This window comes from Pseudochaenichthys georgianus, chromosome 24, assembly GCF_902827115.2.
Source record: "Pseudochaenichthys georgianus chromosome 24, fPseGeo1.2, whole genome shotgun sequence".
In the NCBI taxonomy this organism is placed as follows: Eukaryota; Metazoa; Chordata; class Actinopteri; order Perciformes; family Channichthyidae; genus Pseudochaenichthys; species Pseudochaenichthys georgianus.
The window spans coordinates 34,113,643-34,131,863 of record NC_047526.1 but is presented as its reverse complement, the minus strand read 5'-3'; the positions used below and the strand labels follow the sequence as shown (position 1 = coordinate 34,131,863).

The 18,221-nt window shown below is 44.6% G+C and overlaps 1 protein-coding gene across 1 annotated transcript; it reads left to right on the top strand.

The window, feature by feature from the left end:
- Nucleotides 1-2,044: 2,044 nt before the first annotated feature.
- Nucleotides 2,045-18,042, top strand: bbs1 (Bardet-Biedl syndrome 1). The gene is made up of 7 exons (XM_034075661.2): nucleotides 2,045-2,053; nucleotides 2,112-2,243; nucleotides 10,975-11,081; nucleotides 12,106-12,226; nucleotides 14,394-14,621; nucleotides 14,966-15,193; nucleotides 15,540-18,042. The coding sequence occupies exons 1-7, from the start codon at nucleotides 2,045-2,047 to the stop codon at nucleotides 15,912-15,914; spliced, it is 1,200 nt and encodes a 399-aa protein (XP_033931552.1). The 3' UTR covers nucleotides 15,915-18,042.
- Nucleotides 18,043-18,221: the final 179 nt, after the last annotated feature.

Below are 18,221 nucleotides of genomic sequence, written 5' to 3'. Positions count from 1 at the left end.
ATGTCTCTTCTACATCACCATGTGTCCCCTCTTCTTCATGTCTCTTCTACATCAACATGTGTCCCCTCTTCTTCATGTCTCTTCTACATCAACATGTGTCCCCTCTTCTTCATGTCTCTTCTACATCACCATGTGTCCCCTCTTCTCCATGTCTCTTCTACATCAACATGTGTCCCCTCTTCTTCATGTCTCTTCTACATCAACAACATGTGTCCCCTCTTCCTCATGTCTCTTCTACATCAACATGTGTCCCCTCTTCTCCATGTCTCTCCTACATCAACATGTGTCCCCTCTTCTCCATGTCTCTTCTACATCAACAACATGTGTCCCCTCTTCTCCATGTCTCTTTTACATCAACAACATGTGTCCCCTCTTCCCCATGTCTCTTCTACATCAACATGTGTCCCCTCTTCTTCATGTCTCCTCTACATCAACACGTGTCCCCTCTTCTTCATGTCTCCTCTACATCAACATGTGTCCCCTCTTCTTCATGTCTCTTCTACATCAACATGTGTCCCCTCTTCCCCATGTCTCCTCTACATCAACATGTGTCCCCTCTTCTTCATGTCTCCTCTACATCAACATGTGTCCCCTCTTCTTCATGTCTCTTCTACATCAACATGTGTCCCCTCTTCTTCGTGTCTCTTCTACATCAACATGTGTCCCCTCTTCTTCATGTCTCTTCTACATCACCATGTGTCCCCTCTTCTCCATGTCTCTTCTACATCAACATGTGTCCCCTCTTCTTCATGTCTCTTCTACATCAACATGTGTCCCCTCTTCTCCATGTCTCTTCTACATCAACATGTGTCCCCTCTTCTTCATGTCTCTTCTACATCACCATGTGTCCCCTCTTCTTCATGTCTCTTCTACATCAACATGTGTCCCCTCTTCTTCATGTCTCTTCCACATCAACATGTGTCCCCTCTTCTTCATGTCTCTTCTACATCAACATGTGTCCCCTCTTCCTCATGTCTCTTCTACATCAACATGTGTCCCCTCTTCTTCATGTCTCTTCTACATCAACATGTGTCCCCTCTTCCTCATGTCTCTTCCACATCAACATGTGTCCCCTCTTCTTCATGTCTCTTCCACATCAACATGTGTCCCCTCTTCTTCATGTCTCTTCTACATCAACAAGTGTCCCCTCTTCCTCATGTCTCTTCTACATCAACAAGTGTCCCCTCTTCCTCATGTCTCTTCTACATCAACATGTGTCCCCTCTTCTTCATGTCTCTTCTACATCAACATGTGTCCCCTCTTCCTCATGTCTCTTCCACATCAACATGTGTCCCCTCTTCTTCATGTCTCTTCCACATCAACATGTGTCCCCTCTTCTTCATGTCTCTTCTACATCAACAAGTGTCCCCTCTTCCTCATGTCTCTTCTACATCAACATGTGTCCCCTCTTCCTCATGTCTCTTCTACATCAACATGTGTCCCCTCTTCCTCATGTCTCTTCTACATCAACATGTGTCCCCTCTTCTTCATGTCTCTTCTACATCAACATGTGTCCCCTCTTCCTCATGTCTCTCCTACATCAACATGTGTCCCCTCTTCTTCATATCTCTTCTACATCAACATGTGTCTCCTCTTCTTCATGTGTCTTCTACATCAACATGTGTCCCCTCTTCTTCATGTCTCTTCTACATCAACATGTGTCCCCTCTTCTTCATGTCTCTTCTACATCAACATGTGTCCCCTCTTCTTCATGTCTCTTCTACATCAACATGTCCCCCCCCCCCCCCTTATCACCTGAACCTCCTCTAGAGCTCCATTGAGGTCTTTGTCTCCAAATGTCTCTCAGAGGGGCGTGGGGAGGGGCTCCTTGTTTTCATCTGCAGTAACAGACAGAGAATCAGCACTTTGGAAACAGGGCTGAAACAGAGGGGATTGTGGGTAATGCTGCAATGATCTGTTTGGTGTTTCAGCCAATCAGAGACAGGCTCTGGATATATCTGAGAGCTGGGACATAGTGATGAAGAGGAGGATGAGAGAGGACCTTTAAAATAGGTTTTGTTAACACCTTGTGATAAATACCGTGATGTTGTTTGTAAGGCAGTACCCTCCTCTCCCTCGCTCTGATTGGTCGAACCCCGTCTGTTTTTCAGACCGTCATCACCTGCATCGGGACGCTGAAGAAGAGCACGGCCGACGAAGATGGCGTCAGCTGTTTGGTGATCGGCACGGAGAGCTGCGACGTCTTCGTGCTCGACCCCGAGGCCTTCATCATCCTCTCCACAGTAAGCCCATTCAAATGAACCGGTCTAGAGGTCGAGAGACGTACCGTGGGGGTGTCCCGGTAGCTGGTCCAGGGGGGACAGGTCCATCATCAGGTCCACCTGCCAGAGCGCTGGTACTACCTGCAACGAGAGACAGATTTAGCCGAAATATCAGGGAGATTGTTAAGCTTCAAAACTCAGTCGTTGGGAACCGTCTTTGTTAGCTGAGTCAATGTGTCCTAAACCAAAGGAGATCACTTCAGGAGCAAGGCCATGGGAATGGATCCTGGGCTACCAGACCGACCTGAGACCAGAGAGAGGTTAGGCAAGAAGCAGAGAAGTCCAGAGAAGTCCTGTATGTTTGTCATTGGGTTTGCATTGGTATGACGAGTAGCCCCGCCAGAGGGAAAGGTCCATCAACACGTCCACCGGTGGAACCAGAGACGTCATGTGATGCAATGCCTCTAAACCAGTCTAAAGGTTTGAAAACGTACCTTCATTGGTAACGGAGTAGCCTGTGTTGGAGTATTGAGAAGCACCGCCATGGGGAACAGGTGCATCAGCGAGTCCTGAGGCAGCCAAGTTTATTTATATAGCACCTTTCAACACAGGGCAATTCAAGGTGCTTTACAAAAATGAAAGACATTCAGACAAAGGCATTTAAAAACAGTAAAAGATAATAAAAGAAACATCAAAAGAAAAAATACATGAATAAAAAGTTACAGTGCAGTTTAAGATGTGAATAGTTCACACAGAAGTTCCATTTTACTGATGAACACAACGGCTCAGTTTCAATTAAAAGCAGCGACAAAAAGAAAAGTCTTCTTGCTGGATCTGAAAGTAGTCAGAGCTGCAGCGGACCTGCAGGTTTCTGGGAGTTTGTTCCAGATGCTTGGAGCATAATAACTGAACGCTGCTTCTCCAGGTTTAGTTCTGTCTCTGGGGACAGGAAGCTGACCAGTCCCTGAAGACCTGAGAGATCTGACTCTGGGGACAGGAAGCTGACCAGTCCCTGAAGACCTGAGAGATCTGTCTCTGGGGACAGGAAGCTGACCAGTCCCTGAAGACCTGAGAGATCTGTCTCTGGGGACAGGAAGCTGACCAGTCCCTGAAGACCTGAGAGATCTGACTCTGGGGACAGGAAGCTGACCAGTCCCTGAAGACCTGAGAGATCTGTCTCTGGGGACAGAAAGCTGACCAGTCCCTGAAGACCTGAGAGATCTGTCTCTGGGGACAGGAAGCTGACCAGTCCCTGAAGACCTGAGAGATCTGTCTCTGGGGACAGGAAGCTGACCAGTCCCTGAAGACCTGAGAGATCTGTCTCTGGGGACAGGAAGCTGACCAGTCCCTGAAGACCTGAGAGGTCTGTCTCTGGGGACAGGAAGCTGACCAGTCCCTGAAGACCTGAGAGATCTGTCTCTGGGGACAGGAAGCTGACCAGTCCCTGAAGACCTGAGAGATCTGTCTCTGGGGACAGAAAGCTGACCCGTCCCTGAAGACCTGAGAGATCTGTCTCTGGGGACAGAAAGCTGACCAGTCCCTGAAGACCTGAGAGATCTGTCTCTGGGGACAGGAAAGCTGACCAGTCCCTGAAGACCTGAGAGATCTGTCTCTGGGGACAGGAAGCTGACCAGTCCCTGAAGACCTGAGAGATCTGTCTCTGGGGACAGGAAGCTGACCAGTCCCTGAAGACCTGAGAGATCTGTCTCTGGGGACAGAAAGCTGACCCGTCCCTGAAGACCTGAGAGATCTGTCTCTGGGGACAGGAAGCTGACCAGTCCCTGAAGACCTGAGAGATCTGACTCTGGGGACAGAAAGCTGACCAGTCCCTGAAGACCTGAGAGATCTGTCTCTGGGGACAGGAAGCTGACCAGTCCCTGAAGACCTGAGAGATCTGTCTCTGGGGACAGAAAGCTGACCAGTCCCTGAAGACCTGAGAGATCTGTCTCTGGGGACAGAAAGCTGACCAGTCCCTGAAGACCTGAGAGATCTGTCTCTGGGGACAGAAAGCTGACCCGTCCCTGAAGACCTGAGAGATCTGTCTCTGGGGACAGAAAGCTGACCCGTCCCTGAAGACCTGAGAGATCTGTCTCTGGGGACAGAAAGCTGACCAGTCCCTGAAGACCTGAGAGATCTGTCTCTGGGGACAGAAAGCTGACCAGTCCCTGAAGACCTGAGAGATCTGTCTCTGGGGACAGAAAGCTGACCAGTCCCTGAAGACCTGAGAGATCTGTCTCTGGGGACAGAAAGCTGACCAGTCCCTGAAGACCTGAGAGATCTGTCTCTGGGGACAGGAAGCTGACCAGTCCCTGAAGACCTGAGAGATCTGCCTCTGGGGACAGGAAGCTGACCAGTCCCTGAAGACCTGAGAGATCTGGATGGTTCATCATTTAGCAGGAGGTCAGACATGTATTTTGGGCCTAAACCATTCAGTGCTTTATAAACCAGCAGCAGTATTTATAAACCTATTCTTTGACACACAGGAAGCCAGTGTGAAGACTTCAGAGCAGGAGTGATGTGATCCACTCTCTTAGTGTCAGTGAGGACTCGAGCAGCGGCGTTCTGAATCAGCTGCAGCTTCCTCATAGATGTTTTAGTGAGACCTGTGAAGACACCTTTGCAGTAGTCCAGTCTACTGAAGATAAAGGGACACGTGTCTCCAAATCCTGCTGTGACATTAGTCTTTTAATCCTAGATATGTTCTTTAGGTGATAGTAGGCTGATTTAGTAACTGTTTTAATGTGACTGTTGAAGCTCAGGTCTGAGTCCATGACTACACCTAGATCTCTGTCTCTCTGTTGTTTGAACATTGCAGACTGAAGCTCAGCGCTAACTTTTATACATTCTGCCTTAGCTCCAAAAACCATTACCTCAGTTTTATCTTTGTTTAATTGGAGAAAGTTCTGACACATCCAGTCATTGATTTGTTCAATGCACTTACTCAGTGTTTGAATTGGAGCATAGTCTCCTGGTGAAATGGTTACGTACATTTGTGTGTCATCTGCATAGCTATGGTAACTTATTTTGTTGTTCTTCATTATCTGAGCCAGTGGTAGCATGTAGATGTTAAAGAGAAGAGGCCCCAAGATGGAGCCTTGAGGAACCCCACATGTCATATTTGTCAACTCAGATGTGTATTTACCTATAGAAACAAAGTTGTTTCTGTCCTTTAAGTAGGATTCAAACCAATTTAGAACTGTTTCCGAAAGTCCCACCCAGTTTTCCAGTCGGTCCAGTAATATGCTGTGGTCAACAGTGTCAAACGCAGCTCTGAGATCTAATAATACTAACACTGAAGTTCTACCACTGTCTGTGTTTAAGTGGATGTCATTAAAGACCTTTACAGGAGCAGTCTCAGTGCTGTGGTTTGGACGAAAGCCTGACTGGAACACATCGAAACAGCTATTTAAATGCAAGAAATTACTGCTTTTTGTGATGACTGCAGTTTTCAGGGCCTGTGGAAAAACACCTGAGTGAAGAGATGTGTTTACTATATGAAGTAGATCTGAGGCCATGCAAGGCAAAACATCTTTGAAAAATCCTGTTGGAATGATATCAAGGCAGCAGGAGGAGGACTTCAGAAGTTGTATAATGTCCTCTAGGTTTTTATCATTAATCTGATGGAACTGTGTCATGGTGTCTGAATTGATGTTAGGTGGACACAGAGACAACACATGTGCTGTTCCTGATGCAGAGGCACTGACTGCTCGTCTGATGTTCTGAATGTTGTCAGTGAAAAAGGCAAAGTCATTGCACGCCCTGGTGGATAGAAATTCAGAGGCTCCTGACACTGGGGGGTTAGTCAGTCTGTCGACGGTAGCAAACAAGGCACGTGCGTTGTTTTTGTTTTTGGTAATGATGTCAGAGAAGAAAGACTGTCGTGCGTTTTTCAATTCCAAATTATAAAGGCCAAGTCTCTCTTTATAGATTTCAAAGTGAACCTGGAGATTTGTTTTTCGCCACCTGCGTTCAGCTTTTCGACATTCTCTTTTTTCTGTTTTAACGGTCATGGCCTTTCTCCATGGAGATATTTTCTTCCCAGTCTCTTCCTTTACCTTAATTGGAGCAATGGCATCTATAACATTTTTAATTTTTGAATTAAAATGATCTACCAGCTCATTTACTGAGGTGTTAGCAGGGGCAAGTGTGGAAGAAACATCCTGAGTAAACATTTCCCTAGTGTTTTCAGTTAAACATCGCTTTGTGGTTACCTCTTTTTGAACACTTGTGTGAACAGAAATAGAGCTCTCAAAGAAAACACAGGAATGGTCAGACAGCGCAACATCAGTCACCACAACCTCAGAGATATTCAGACGCTTTGAGATCATGAAGTCCAGAGTGTGCCCCTTATTGTGCGTGGGCTCCGTCACATGCCGAGTCAGTCCATAGCTATCAGAACACAGAACAGTTCTTTAGCCCCTCTGTCCTGGGGGTTGTCAACATGGATGTTAAAATCACCAACAATGACTAGACGGTCAAAGTCAATACACACTATAGACAGCAGTTCAGTGAAGTCATCACAAAGCTTGCACAGTATTTGGGTGGTCTGTAGATATTTAGGAACAGAGCTTGAGAGGAGCATTTCAGCTGAATAATAATAATAATAATATATTGGATTTATATAGCGCTTTTATAGTACCCAAAGACGCTTTACAATATGAGGGGGGGGGGGGGGTAGATAGACTGGGGCAGGTAGACAGCAGACTAAGAAAAACAACAAAAACAACAAAACAAAACACAGTGGCAGTCAGGAGGAGGTCGAAAATGAGTGGGGGGGTGTCTTACGGATAGAGAGAGGTGAAAAGATGGGTTTTGAGGCGGGACTGGAACAGAGTGAGGGACTCGGACTCACGGAGGTCTTGGGGGAGGGAGTTCCAGAGCTTTGGGGCGGCCACAGAGAAGGCTCTGTCTCCAAAGCTCCGGAGATTGCCAATGGGGGTGGAAAGCAGGCCGGCCGAGGTGGATCTGAGGGTCCGGGGAGGATGGGATGAGAAGGTCAGTGAGGTACGGGGGGGCCAGATGGTGGAGGGCTTTATAGGTAAGGCCCAGGAGTTTGTAGTTGATGCGGTGAGTAACGGGAAGCCAGTGTAGTTCTTTGAGGACCGGGGTGATATGGTGCCATGATTTAGTGTGGGTGAGAAGTCTGGCGGCTGCGTTCTGAACACGCTGGAGTCTACTGAGGGAGGTGGAGCTGATGCCGTGTAGGAGGGAGTTACAGTAGTCGAGGCGGGAGGAGATGAAGGCGTGAATGAGTCGCTCAGCTGCGGGGCGGGTGAGATAGGGACGGATTTTGGCAATGTTGCTGAAGGGCCACATATTCAAAAGAAGCAAAGTTCCCATAAGATGTCTTCCTGCATTGAAGGGAATCATTGCACAGAATAGCAGCTCCACCCCCTTTCCTATGCATTCTTACCTGACTCATAAACTAACGTTGGGAGGGGTTGATTCGATGAGAACAGCTGCACTGTTATTTTGTTCAATCCAAGTTTCTGTTAAAACATAAAATCCAGATTGTGCTCAGTGATAAAATCATTGATTAAAAATGTTTTTCCTGCCAGAGACCTGACATTTAATAAAGCTAGTTTAAGTTCGTTAAACACACTATCAGTCAGGTGTTGTGTAACAAGCTGTGGCTGACATGGAATCACTGCTACATTAGATACTCACACAAACGTTTGAGCGCTTCCTGTTTCGAAGATGATTCACCGCTCTTAATCTATTACCTATCAACACAGATATCGGCAAAGCTACAGGCAGGCAGGGCCCGGGCATGTCCTGGAGAGAGTTGAGAGTGCCATACGCCCTTGAGCCTGGACCCAGCACATATCAGTCAGTGTTTGCGTTTTGTCCACACACATCCTTATCAGGCTTCGGAGACTGCAGTCTTGAAGGGGGGGAGGACGTTTTGGTCCGGATGATTGTGGTAGGCATGGTGACGGGGGTGTTGGTGCGCGTCCAGGGGGAGGAGGTGGTTGACGTAGACGCGGTGATGAACTCAAATACCTGTACTTTCTACTTCTTACATGTTGAACTCAAATACCTGTACTTTCTACTTCTTACATGTTGAACTCAAATACCTGTACTTTCTACTTCTTACATGTTGAACCCAAATACCTGTACTTTCTACTTCTTACATGTTGAACTCAAATACCTGTACTTTCTACTTCTTACATGTTGAACTCAAATACCTGTACTTTCTACTTCTCTCATGTTGAACTCAAATACCTGTACTTTCTACTTCTTACATGTTGAACTCAAATACCTGTACTTTCTACTTCTTACATGTTGAACCCAAATACCTGTACTTTCTACTTCTTACATGTTGAACTCAAATACCTGTACTTTCTACTTCTTACATGTTGAACACGAATACCTGTACTTTCTACTTCTCACATGTTGAACCCAAATACCTGTACTTTCTACTTCTCTCATGTTGAACTCAAATACCTGTACGTTCTACTTCTTACATGTTGAACTCAAATACCTGTACTTTCTACTTCTTACATGATGAACACTAATACCTGTACTTTCTACTTCTTACATGATGAACACTAATACCTGTACTTTCTACTTCTCACATGTTGAACCCAAATACCTGTACTTTCTACTTCTTACATGTTGAACACGAATACCTGTACTTTCTACTTCTCTCATGTTGAACCCAAATACCTGTACTTTCTACTTCTTACATGTTGAACCCAAATACCTGTACTTTCTACTTCTTACATGTTGAACTCAAATACCTGTACTTTCTACTTCTTACATGTTGAACTCAAATACCTGTACTTTCTACTTCTCTCATGTTGAACTCAAATACCTGTACTTTCTACTTCTTACATGTTAAACACAAATACCTGTACTTTCTTCTTCTTACATGTTGAACACAAATACCTGTACTTTCTACTTCTTACATGTTGAACACAAATACCTGTACTTTCTACTTCTTACATGTTGAACTCAAATACCTGTACTTTCTACTTCTTACATGTTGAACCCAAATACCTGTACTTTCTACTTCTTACATGTTGAACCCAAATACCTGTACTTTCTACTTCTTACATGTTGAACTCAAATACCTGTACTTTCTACTTCTTACATGTTGAACTCAAATACCTGTACTTTCTACTTCTCTCATGTTGAACCCAAATACCTGTACTTTCTACTTCTCTCATGTTGAACTCAAATACCTGTACGTTCTACTTCTTACATGTTGAACCCAAATACCTGTACTTTCTACTTCTTACATGTTGAACTCAAATACCTGTACTTTCTACTTCTCACATGTTGAACTCAAATACCTGTACTTTCTACTTCTCTCATGTTGAACTCAAATACCTGTACTTTCTACTTCTTACATGTTGAACCCAAATACCTGTACTTTCTACTTCTTACATGTTGAACACAAATACCTGTACTTTCTACTTCTTACATGTTGAACTCAAATACCTGTACTTTCTACTTCTCACATGTTGAACTCAAATACCTGTACTTTCTACTTCTTACATGTTGAACACAAATACCTGTACTTTCTACTTCTTACATGTTGAACTCAAATACCTGTACTTTCTACTTCTCACATGTTGAACTCAAATACCTGTACTTTCTACTTCTCTCATGTTGAACTCAAATACCTGTACTTTCTACTTCTTACATGTTGAACTCAAATACCTGTACTTTCTACTTCTTACATGTTGAACTCAAATACCTGTACTTTCTACTTCTCACATGTTGAACCCAAATACCTGTACTTTCTACTTCTTACATGTTGAACTCAAATACCTGTACTTTCTACTTCTTACATGTTGAACCCAAATACCTGTACTTTCTACTTCTCTCATGTTGAACTCAAATACCTGTACTTTCTACTTCTTACATGTTGAACTCAAATACCTGTACTTTCTACTTCTTACATGTTGAACTCAAATACCTGTACTTTCTACTTCTTACATGTTGAACTCAAATACCTGTACTTTCTACTTCTTACATGTTGAACTCAAATACCTGTACTTTCTACTTCTTACATGTTGAACTCAAATACCTGTACTTTCTACTTCTCACATGTTGAACACAAATACCTGTACTTTCTACTTCTCACATGTTGAACTCAAATACCTGTACTTTCTACTTCTCACATGTTGAACTCAAATACCTGTACTTTCTACTTCTTACATGTTGAACTCAAATACCTGTACTTTCTACTTCTTACATGTTGAACTCAAATACCTGTACTTTCTACTTCTCTCATTTCCCAGACAGCTGGTTCCTTTAGTCTGAATGTGTGTTGGGGCGTGGTCATTATTCTGTAGAGTCACTGCGTGCCTATTGGTTGGATCACGATCCGTGTATCCATCACTTCCTGGTCTTCTCTAAAGAAGAGGGACCAATGGAAACGTTGTCATGTTGCCGTTGGTCACCATGGAAACATTCATTAGCTAACAATGACATTATTGTTCTATTGATATAAAGGGAGGTCAGGTACTCTTTAAAGCAGCTGCTAGTTATGGGTACTTTCTACTGAAGGACACTTCAAAGCCTCTTTACTTTCACTTGAGTAAAGAAGTTTAGTCAGTACTTCTACTTTCACCAGAGTATTTTTAAACACGAGTATCTGTACTTCTACTTGAGTAAAGGATGTACTTGTACTTCTACCTGAGTAAAGTGTGTACTTGTACTTGAGTAAAGTGTGTACTTCTACTTGAGTAAAGTGTGTACTTGTACCCTCTCTCCTAACAGTGATTATCGTGTGTTGCAGATGTCGCTGCCCGCCCCCCCCACCATGATGGATGTTACCGGGCAGTTTGACGTTGAGTTTCGCATCACGGTGGCGTGTCGCAACGGAAACATCTACATCCTGCGCAGGTCAGGAAACCCACTCAATAATAACAACATATTAAGAGTTATATCACGGCACGTCCGCAAGGCGGGTTCGCAAGGCCCGTCCACACGGCGCGTCCACACGGCGCGTCCACACGGCGCGTCCACACGGCGCGTCCACACGGCGCATCCACACGGCGTGTGCGTTGAAGCTTGCCAGAGGGCGTGTCTGGCGTGCGACCAACAACCAATCACATTCATCTCCCGCCCTGGACACACAAGCACGCGGTTGGATTGGCTACCGCTTGCACTGGCATATGATTTGATTGGCTGGCGCTTCCGTCGACGCTTGAAAAGTTGAACTTTTCTCAACTTTCGAAGCGAGCGACGGACCCACAATGCAGTTCGGCAGAGCGTGACGGCACCCCATTCAAAGTGAATGGGAAGCGTCTCCGTTGAAGCACGCGACGCTGCCGTGTGGACGGGCCGTTAAAGCTGATTGCATGCAGAGATACAGGCGAGGAAATAAGTATTCGATCCCCTGCAGATTTTCTAAGTTTGCCCTAACCCGAACCAGTCTATATTTGAATGGTTTATTTTAACAGTGAGATAAGAATATCAAAAAGAAGATCCAGAAGTTCTTGTTTGTTGAAAGGGGATCAAATACTTATTTCCCAGTTAAATGCAAATACATTTCTATCGTTTATATAATGTCAATTTCTGGATTTTCTTTTTGATATTCTTTCTCTCACTGTTAAAATACATCTACCATTAAAAATACAGACTGTTCACTTCTTCGTAAGTGGGCAAACTTACAAAATCTGCAAGGGATCAAATACGTATTTCCTCCCCTGTATATAAAGGGGGGGATATGTCCTCATATAATAATAATAATCTAATAGTCAGTTTTATTTATAAGTGCACTTTTCATTTGAGTAAACACAACTCAAAGTGCTGCAGAGTGAAATGGTTGAAACAAAACAACAACATATCCTCCTCCTGGCCAGCAGGCGTTGAGGCGTGGATTGATTTAAAACGTGACGCTGGTGTTTTTGTCGCCGCCCTGCAGGGAGTCGGAGAAACCGAAGTACTGCATCGAGCTGTCGAGCCACCCGGTGGGTCTGGTGCGGGTCGGGAAGAACGTGGTGGTGGGCTGCGCCGACGAGAGCCTGCAGGGGTTCACCCAGAAGGTAGCAGTGGGGTTATTAGCAGTACACACATCCTGTACTCAAGTCGAAGTACACATCCTGTACTCAAGTAGAAGTACACATCCTGTACTCAAGTAGAAGTACACATCCTGTACTCAAGTAGAAGTACACATCCTGTACTCAAGTAGAAGTACACATCCTGTACTCAAGTAGAAGTACACATCCTGTACTCAAGTAGAAGTACACATCCTGTACTCAAGTAGAAGTACACATCCTTTACTCAAGTAGAAGTACACATCCTTTACTCAAGTAGAAGTACACATCCTTTACTCAAGTAGAAGTACACATCCTTTACTCAAGTAGAAGTACACACATCCTTTACTCAAGTAGAAGTACACATCCTTTACTCAAGTAGAAGTACACATCCTTTACTCAAGTAGAAGTACACACATCCTTTACTCAAGTAGAAGTACACATCCTTTACTCAAGTAGAAGTACACACATCCTTTACTCAAGTAGAAGTACACATCCTTTACTCAAGTAGAAGTACACACATCCTTTACTCAAGTAGAAGTACACATCCTTTACTCAAGTAGAAGTACACATCCTTTACTCAAGTAGAAGTACACATCCTGTACTCAAGTAGAAGTACACATCCTGTACTCAAGTAGAAGTACACATCCTTTACTCAAGTAGAAGTACACATCCTTTACTCAAGTAGAAGTACACATCCTTTACTCAAGTAGAAGTACACATCCTGTACTCAAGTAGAAGTACACATCCTGTACTCAAGTAGAAGTACACATCCTGTACTCAAGTAGAAGTACACATCCTTTACTCAAGTAGAAGTACACATCCTTTACTCAAGTAGAAGTACACATCCTTTACTCAAGTAGAAGTACACATCCTTTACTCAAGTAGAAGTACACACATCCTTTACTCAAGTCGAAGTACACATCCTTTACTCAAGTAGAAGTACACATCCTTTACTCAAGTAGAAGTACACATCCTTTACTCAAGTAGAAGTACACATCCTTTACTCAAGTAGAAGTACACATCCTTTACTCAAGTAGAAGTACACACATCCTTTACTCAAGTAGAAGTACACACATCCTTTACTCAAGTAGAAGTACACATCCTTTACTCAAGTAGAAGTACACATCCTGTACTCAAGTAGAAGTACACATCTTTTACTCAAGTAGAAGTACACATCCTGTACTCAAGTAGAAGTACACATCCTGTACTCAAGTAGAAGTACACATCCTGTACTCAAGTAGAAGTACACATCCTTTACTCAAGTAGAAGTACACATCCTGTACTCAAGTAGAAGTACACATCCTTTACTCAAGTAGAAGTACACACATCCTGTACTCAAGTAGAAGTACACATCCTTTACTCAAGTAGAAGTACACATCCTGTACTCAAGTAGAAGTACACATCCTTTACTCAAGTAGAAGTACACATCCTGTACTCAAGTAGAAGTACACATCCTGTACTCAAGTAGAAGTACACATCCTTTACTCAAGTAGAAGTACACATCCTTTACTCAAGTAGAAGTACACATCCTTTACTCAAGTAGAAGTACACCCATCCTTTACTCAAGTAGAAGTACACACATCCTGTACTCAAGTAGAAGTACACATCCTGTACTCAAGTAGAAGTACACCCATCCTTTACTCAAGTAGAAGTACACATCCTGTACTCAAGTAGAAGTACACATCCTGTACTCAAGTAGAAGTACACACATCCTGTACTCAAGTAGAAGTACACATCCTTTACTCAAGTAGAAGTACACCCATCCTTTACTCAAGTAGAAGTACACACATCCTGTACTCAAGTAGAAGTACACATCCTTTACTCGAGTAGTCAAAGTAACAAGTCGGGGACACGCCGGGGACACTCCGGGGGACACGCCGGGGACACTCCGGGGACACACCGGGGACACTCTGGGGACACACCGGGGGCACGCTGGGGACACTCCGGGGACACACCGGGGGACACGCCGGGGACACGCCGGGGACACTCCGGGGACACACCGGGGGACACGCCGGGGACACGCCGGGGACACACCGGGGACACATAGTGATGTAGAAAAGACATCACTTTGAGAGTCTCCTGACACACGGGGACCTTTGAACGTGCCTTACCTCTAACGTCCAGCAGGGGGCAACAATAAGTCTGATGAGAGAAGTGTCTGCTGTGTCTCCAGGGGAAGAAGCTGTGGACCGTCCTCCTCCCGGCTCCCATCACCACCATGGCCTCCATGGAGCTCCCGGCCCGGGGTCTGCAGGCGGTTCTGGTGGGTCTGGCTAACTGTGAGGTCCAGCTGTACCGAGACAAGAGCCTGCTGAGCAGCATCAAGACCCCCGAGGTGGTCTCCAGCATCTGCTTCGGCCGCTACGGGCGCGAGGACGGGACGCTCATCATGACCACCAAGGTACTTGAGAGGTCCCAGTTCTCCTCCTGCCCTGCCGTGCTGCCCCTGAGCAAGGCACCTGACACCCCCCCCCCTAGTCAGGATGGGTTCAAAGCAGAGGACACATGTCACTGTGTTTCAAGGTCGAGGCTGTTATTGTCATGTGAGCAGAGCTACAGTGAAGGTCACAGGCTCAACAGATCAAATAGTGCAAGTGAATACAAATAGAATATAATAGAAATAGTTTGAGAATAGTCGAGATACAAGTAACTGGATATTGATATAAGTTGCAAACAGATGCATGTTATGGGTGAATGTGTGTGCTGTGTCCTTTAAAGAGGCTTTCATCCTCCGGTCCCTCTCAGGACGGCGGTCTGATCGTGAACATCCTGAAGAGGACGGCTTCCTTCGAGGACCGCGCGGCCGCGGCCGGGCCGCCGCTGGCTCAGAGCGTCCGGCTCAACGTGCCCAAGAAGACCAAGCTGTACGTGGACCAGACGCTGCGGGAGCGAGAGAGCGGCGCCGCCATGCACCGGGCCTTCCAGATGGACCTGAGCCGCCTGCGCCTGGCCGCCGCCGGCGCATACGTCAAGGTGGAGGACTGGTTTCTGTTCTTTCATTGTTCATTTTGAGTTTGTCTGTTTCTGTGTCTGTGGGATTGTGTTTGGTGTTCAGCAGTATTTACATTGCTACCTATTGTTCTATAAAGTGAAGATTTGTTTACCTTCTTTTGAGACTCTGAGAGAATAAGTGGATGCTGTTGAAAAACCCAATAGACTAAGTGTAAACAAAAACAAGGTAAATGCCTTAGTATTCAGGGAGAAATACTTAAAAAGTGGATTTTGCATAATAGGTGACCTTTGATGTCTTTCATTTTTGTAAAGCGCTTTGAATTGCTTGTGTTGAATGGATGCATGAATAAACGTGTCTCACCCCAAGGCTCTGGAGTCCAGCCTGACTCCGATGTCCTGCCGCCTCAGCGAGCCTCTGAAGATGAACGCCGTGGTGCAGGGCCTCGGTCCGGCCTTCAAACTCACGCTGAACGTCCAGAACACGGCGGCGTGTCGACCCGTCGCCAACCTGGCCGTCAGCTTCCTGTACGACGAGAGTCTGTACCGCATGCGGACGCCGTACATGAGGATCCCGCTGCTGGTGCCCGGCGTCGTTTACCCCGTGGAAACCTTCGTGGAGTGCAGCAGCGACAAGGGCATCTCTGACATCATCAAAGTGTTCGTGCTGCAGGAGGGCAGCAGCGCGCCCCTGCTCAGCGCGCACATCAACATGCCTGTGAGCGAGGGGCTGACTATCAACTGAAAACAAGAAGTTCATATCAACATGCCGGTTAGTGAGGGGCTGACTATCAACTGAAAACAAGAAGTTCATATCCACATGCCGGTTAGTGAGGGGCTGACTATCAACTGAAAACAAGAAGTTCATATCCACATGCCTGTGAGCGAGGGGCTGACTATCAACTGAAAACAAGAAGTTCATATCCACATGCCTGTGAGCGAGGGGCTGACTATCAACTGAAAACAAGAAGTTCATATCAACATGCCGGTTAGTGAGGGGCTGACTATCAACTGAAAACAAGAAGTTCATATCCACATGCCGGTTAGTGAGGGGCTGACTATCAACTGAAAACAAGAAGTTCATATCAACATGCCGGTTAGTGAGGGGCTGACTATCAACTGAAAACAAGAAGTTCATATCCACATGCCGGTTAGTGAGGGGCTGACTATCAACTGAAAACAAGAAGTTCATATCCACATGCCGGTTAGTGAGGGGCTGACTATCAACTGAAAACAAGAAGTTCATATCAACATGCCGGTTAGTGAGGGGCTGACTATCAACTGAAAACAAGAAGTTCATATCAACATGCCGGTTAGTGAGGGGCTGACTATCAACTGAAAACAAGAAGTTCATATCCACATGCCGGTTAGTGAGGGGCTGACTATCAACTGAAAACAAGAAGTTCATATCCACATGCCGGTTAGTGAGGGGCTGACTATCAACTGAAAACAAGAAGTTCATATCAACATGCCGGTTAGTGAGGGGCTGACTATCAACTGAAAACAAGAAGTTCATATCAACATGCCGGTTAGTGCGGGGCTGACTATCAACTGAAAACAAGAAGTTCATATCCACATGCCGGTTAGTGAGGGGCTGACTATCAACTGAAAACAAGAAGTTCATATCCACATGCCGGTTAGTGAGGGGCTGACTATCAACTGAAAACAAGAAGTTCATATCCACATGCCGGTTAGTGAGGGGCTGACTATCAACTGAAAACAAGAAGTTCATATCCACATGCCGGTTAGTGAGGGGCTGACTATCAACTGAAAACAAGAAGTTCATATCCACATGCCGGTTAGTGAGGGGCTGACTATCAACTGAAAACAAGAAGTTCATATCAACATGCCGGTTAGTGAGGGGCTGACTATCAACTGAAAACAGGAAGTTCATATCCACATGCCGGTTAGTGAGGGGCTGACTATCAACTGAAAACAGGAAGTTCATATCCACATGCCGGTTAGTGAGGGGCTGACTATCAACTGAAAACAGGACTGACAAACATCACAGGAAAAACAAGAACTGACCAAAGAGGAAGAACTTTATTTATAAATACTTTACATTTTAGGAAATCTTCAACAATATGTATAACAAGGGAAAAAACAGAATTTCAGAGTTTGAACAATTAAAGCCGTATTTTTTATTTTGAAAGAAAAATCCCTTACAATTCTGCTTTTTAATAATTATATTTTAATAATCACAGATCATTTTGTGGTAGATTTACCATTTTAATCAAGGAAAGTGAAGGTTTTACGACGGTCTCGTTTGCATTACGAGGCCTTCGTAGATATTGCATCCACGTCTACAGGAATGATTTGTTCATTACAAAAAATATTTAAATATTGTACGATTAAATGTATTTCTGTTCCGTAGATTCGTCCATATTTAAATTAGTTTTGTGTTCATTTTACTACAGATTTATTATAATCTGTTTGAGTTCTCAGTGTACAAAATCACTGCAGACGAAAAAGTACCTTTTGGTTTTATTTGTGAATGTTTGTATAGAAATATTTCCCGAACAAATAAAAAGTAATTTTCTGTGTTTTTGTAGTCTTGTACAAAATAAAATTAAAATAAACAAGATTGTAAAGCAGTCTTCATTTTTGAAAGGTAACACATTTTAAAGAGGTTTATTTAGCTTTTTGTCTGAAACACATGGGAGGACGTAGTTACCCTGAAGGAAGCGGCTCGTTCCCTCGACTAAAAAGCCTACTTGAAACATTGTGAAAAAGGATTTAAAAAATAGTACAAACTTTCGAAATAAAGTGTTTCCAGAGTGATGTAACAACGTGTGGAAACTGCTTCTGTTTGCTGAGGGGAAACTGATGTTGGGAAATAGCAGAAAGTTCCCGATGTGGACATTCCCCCGGTGCGGGAAGAGAACGACGAGCTGTATAAAAGTCGAGAGGAGAAGAAGAAGAAGAAGAAGAAGAAGAAGAGGAGAAGAAGAAGAAGAAGAAGAAGAAGAAGAAGAAGAAGAAGAAGAAGAAGAAGAAGAAGAAGAAGAGGAGAAGAAGAAGAAGAAGAAGAAGAAGAAGAAGAAGAAGAAGA

What these genes read in the sequence shown, in the direction of transcription:
- bbs1 (XM_034075661.2), top strand. An exon ending in CCTTCATCATCCTCTCCACA is followed by an intron (nt 2,244 to 10,974) that starts GTAAGCCCATTC and finishes CGTGTGTTGCAG; the next exon opens with ATGTCGCTGCCCGCCCCCCC. An exon ending in CCGCCGGCGCATACGTCAAG is followed by an intron (nt 15,194 to 15,539) that starts GTGGAGGACTGG and finishes TCTCACCCCAAG; the next exon opens with GCTCTGGAGTCCAGCCTGAC.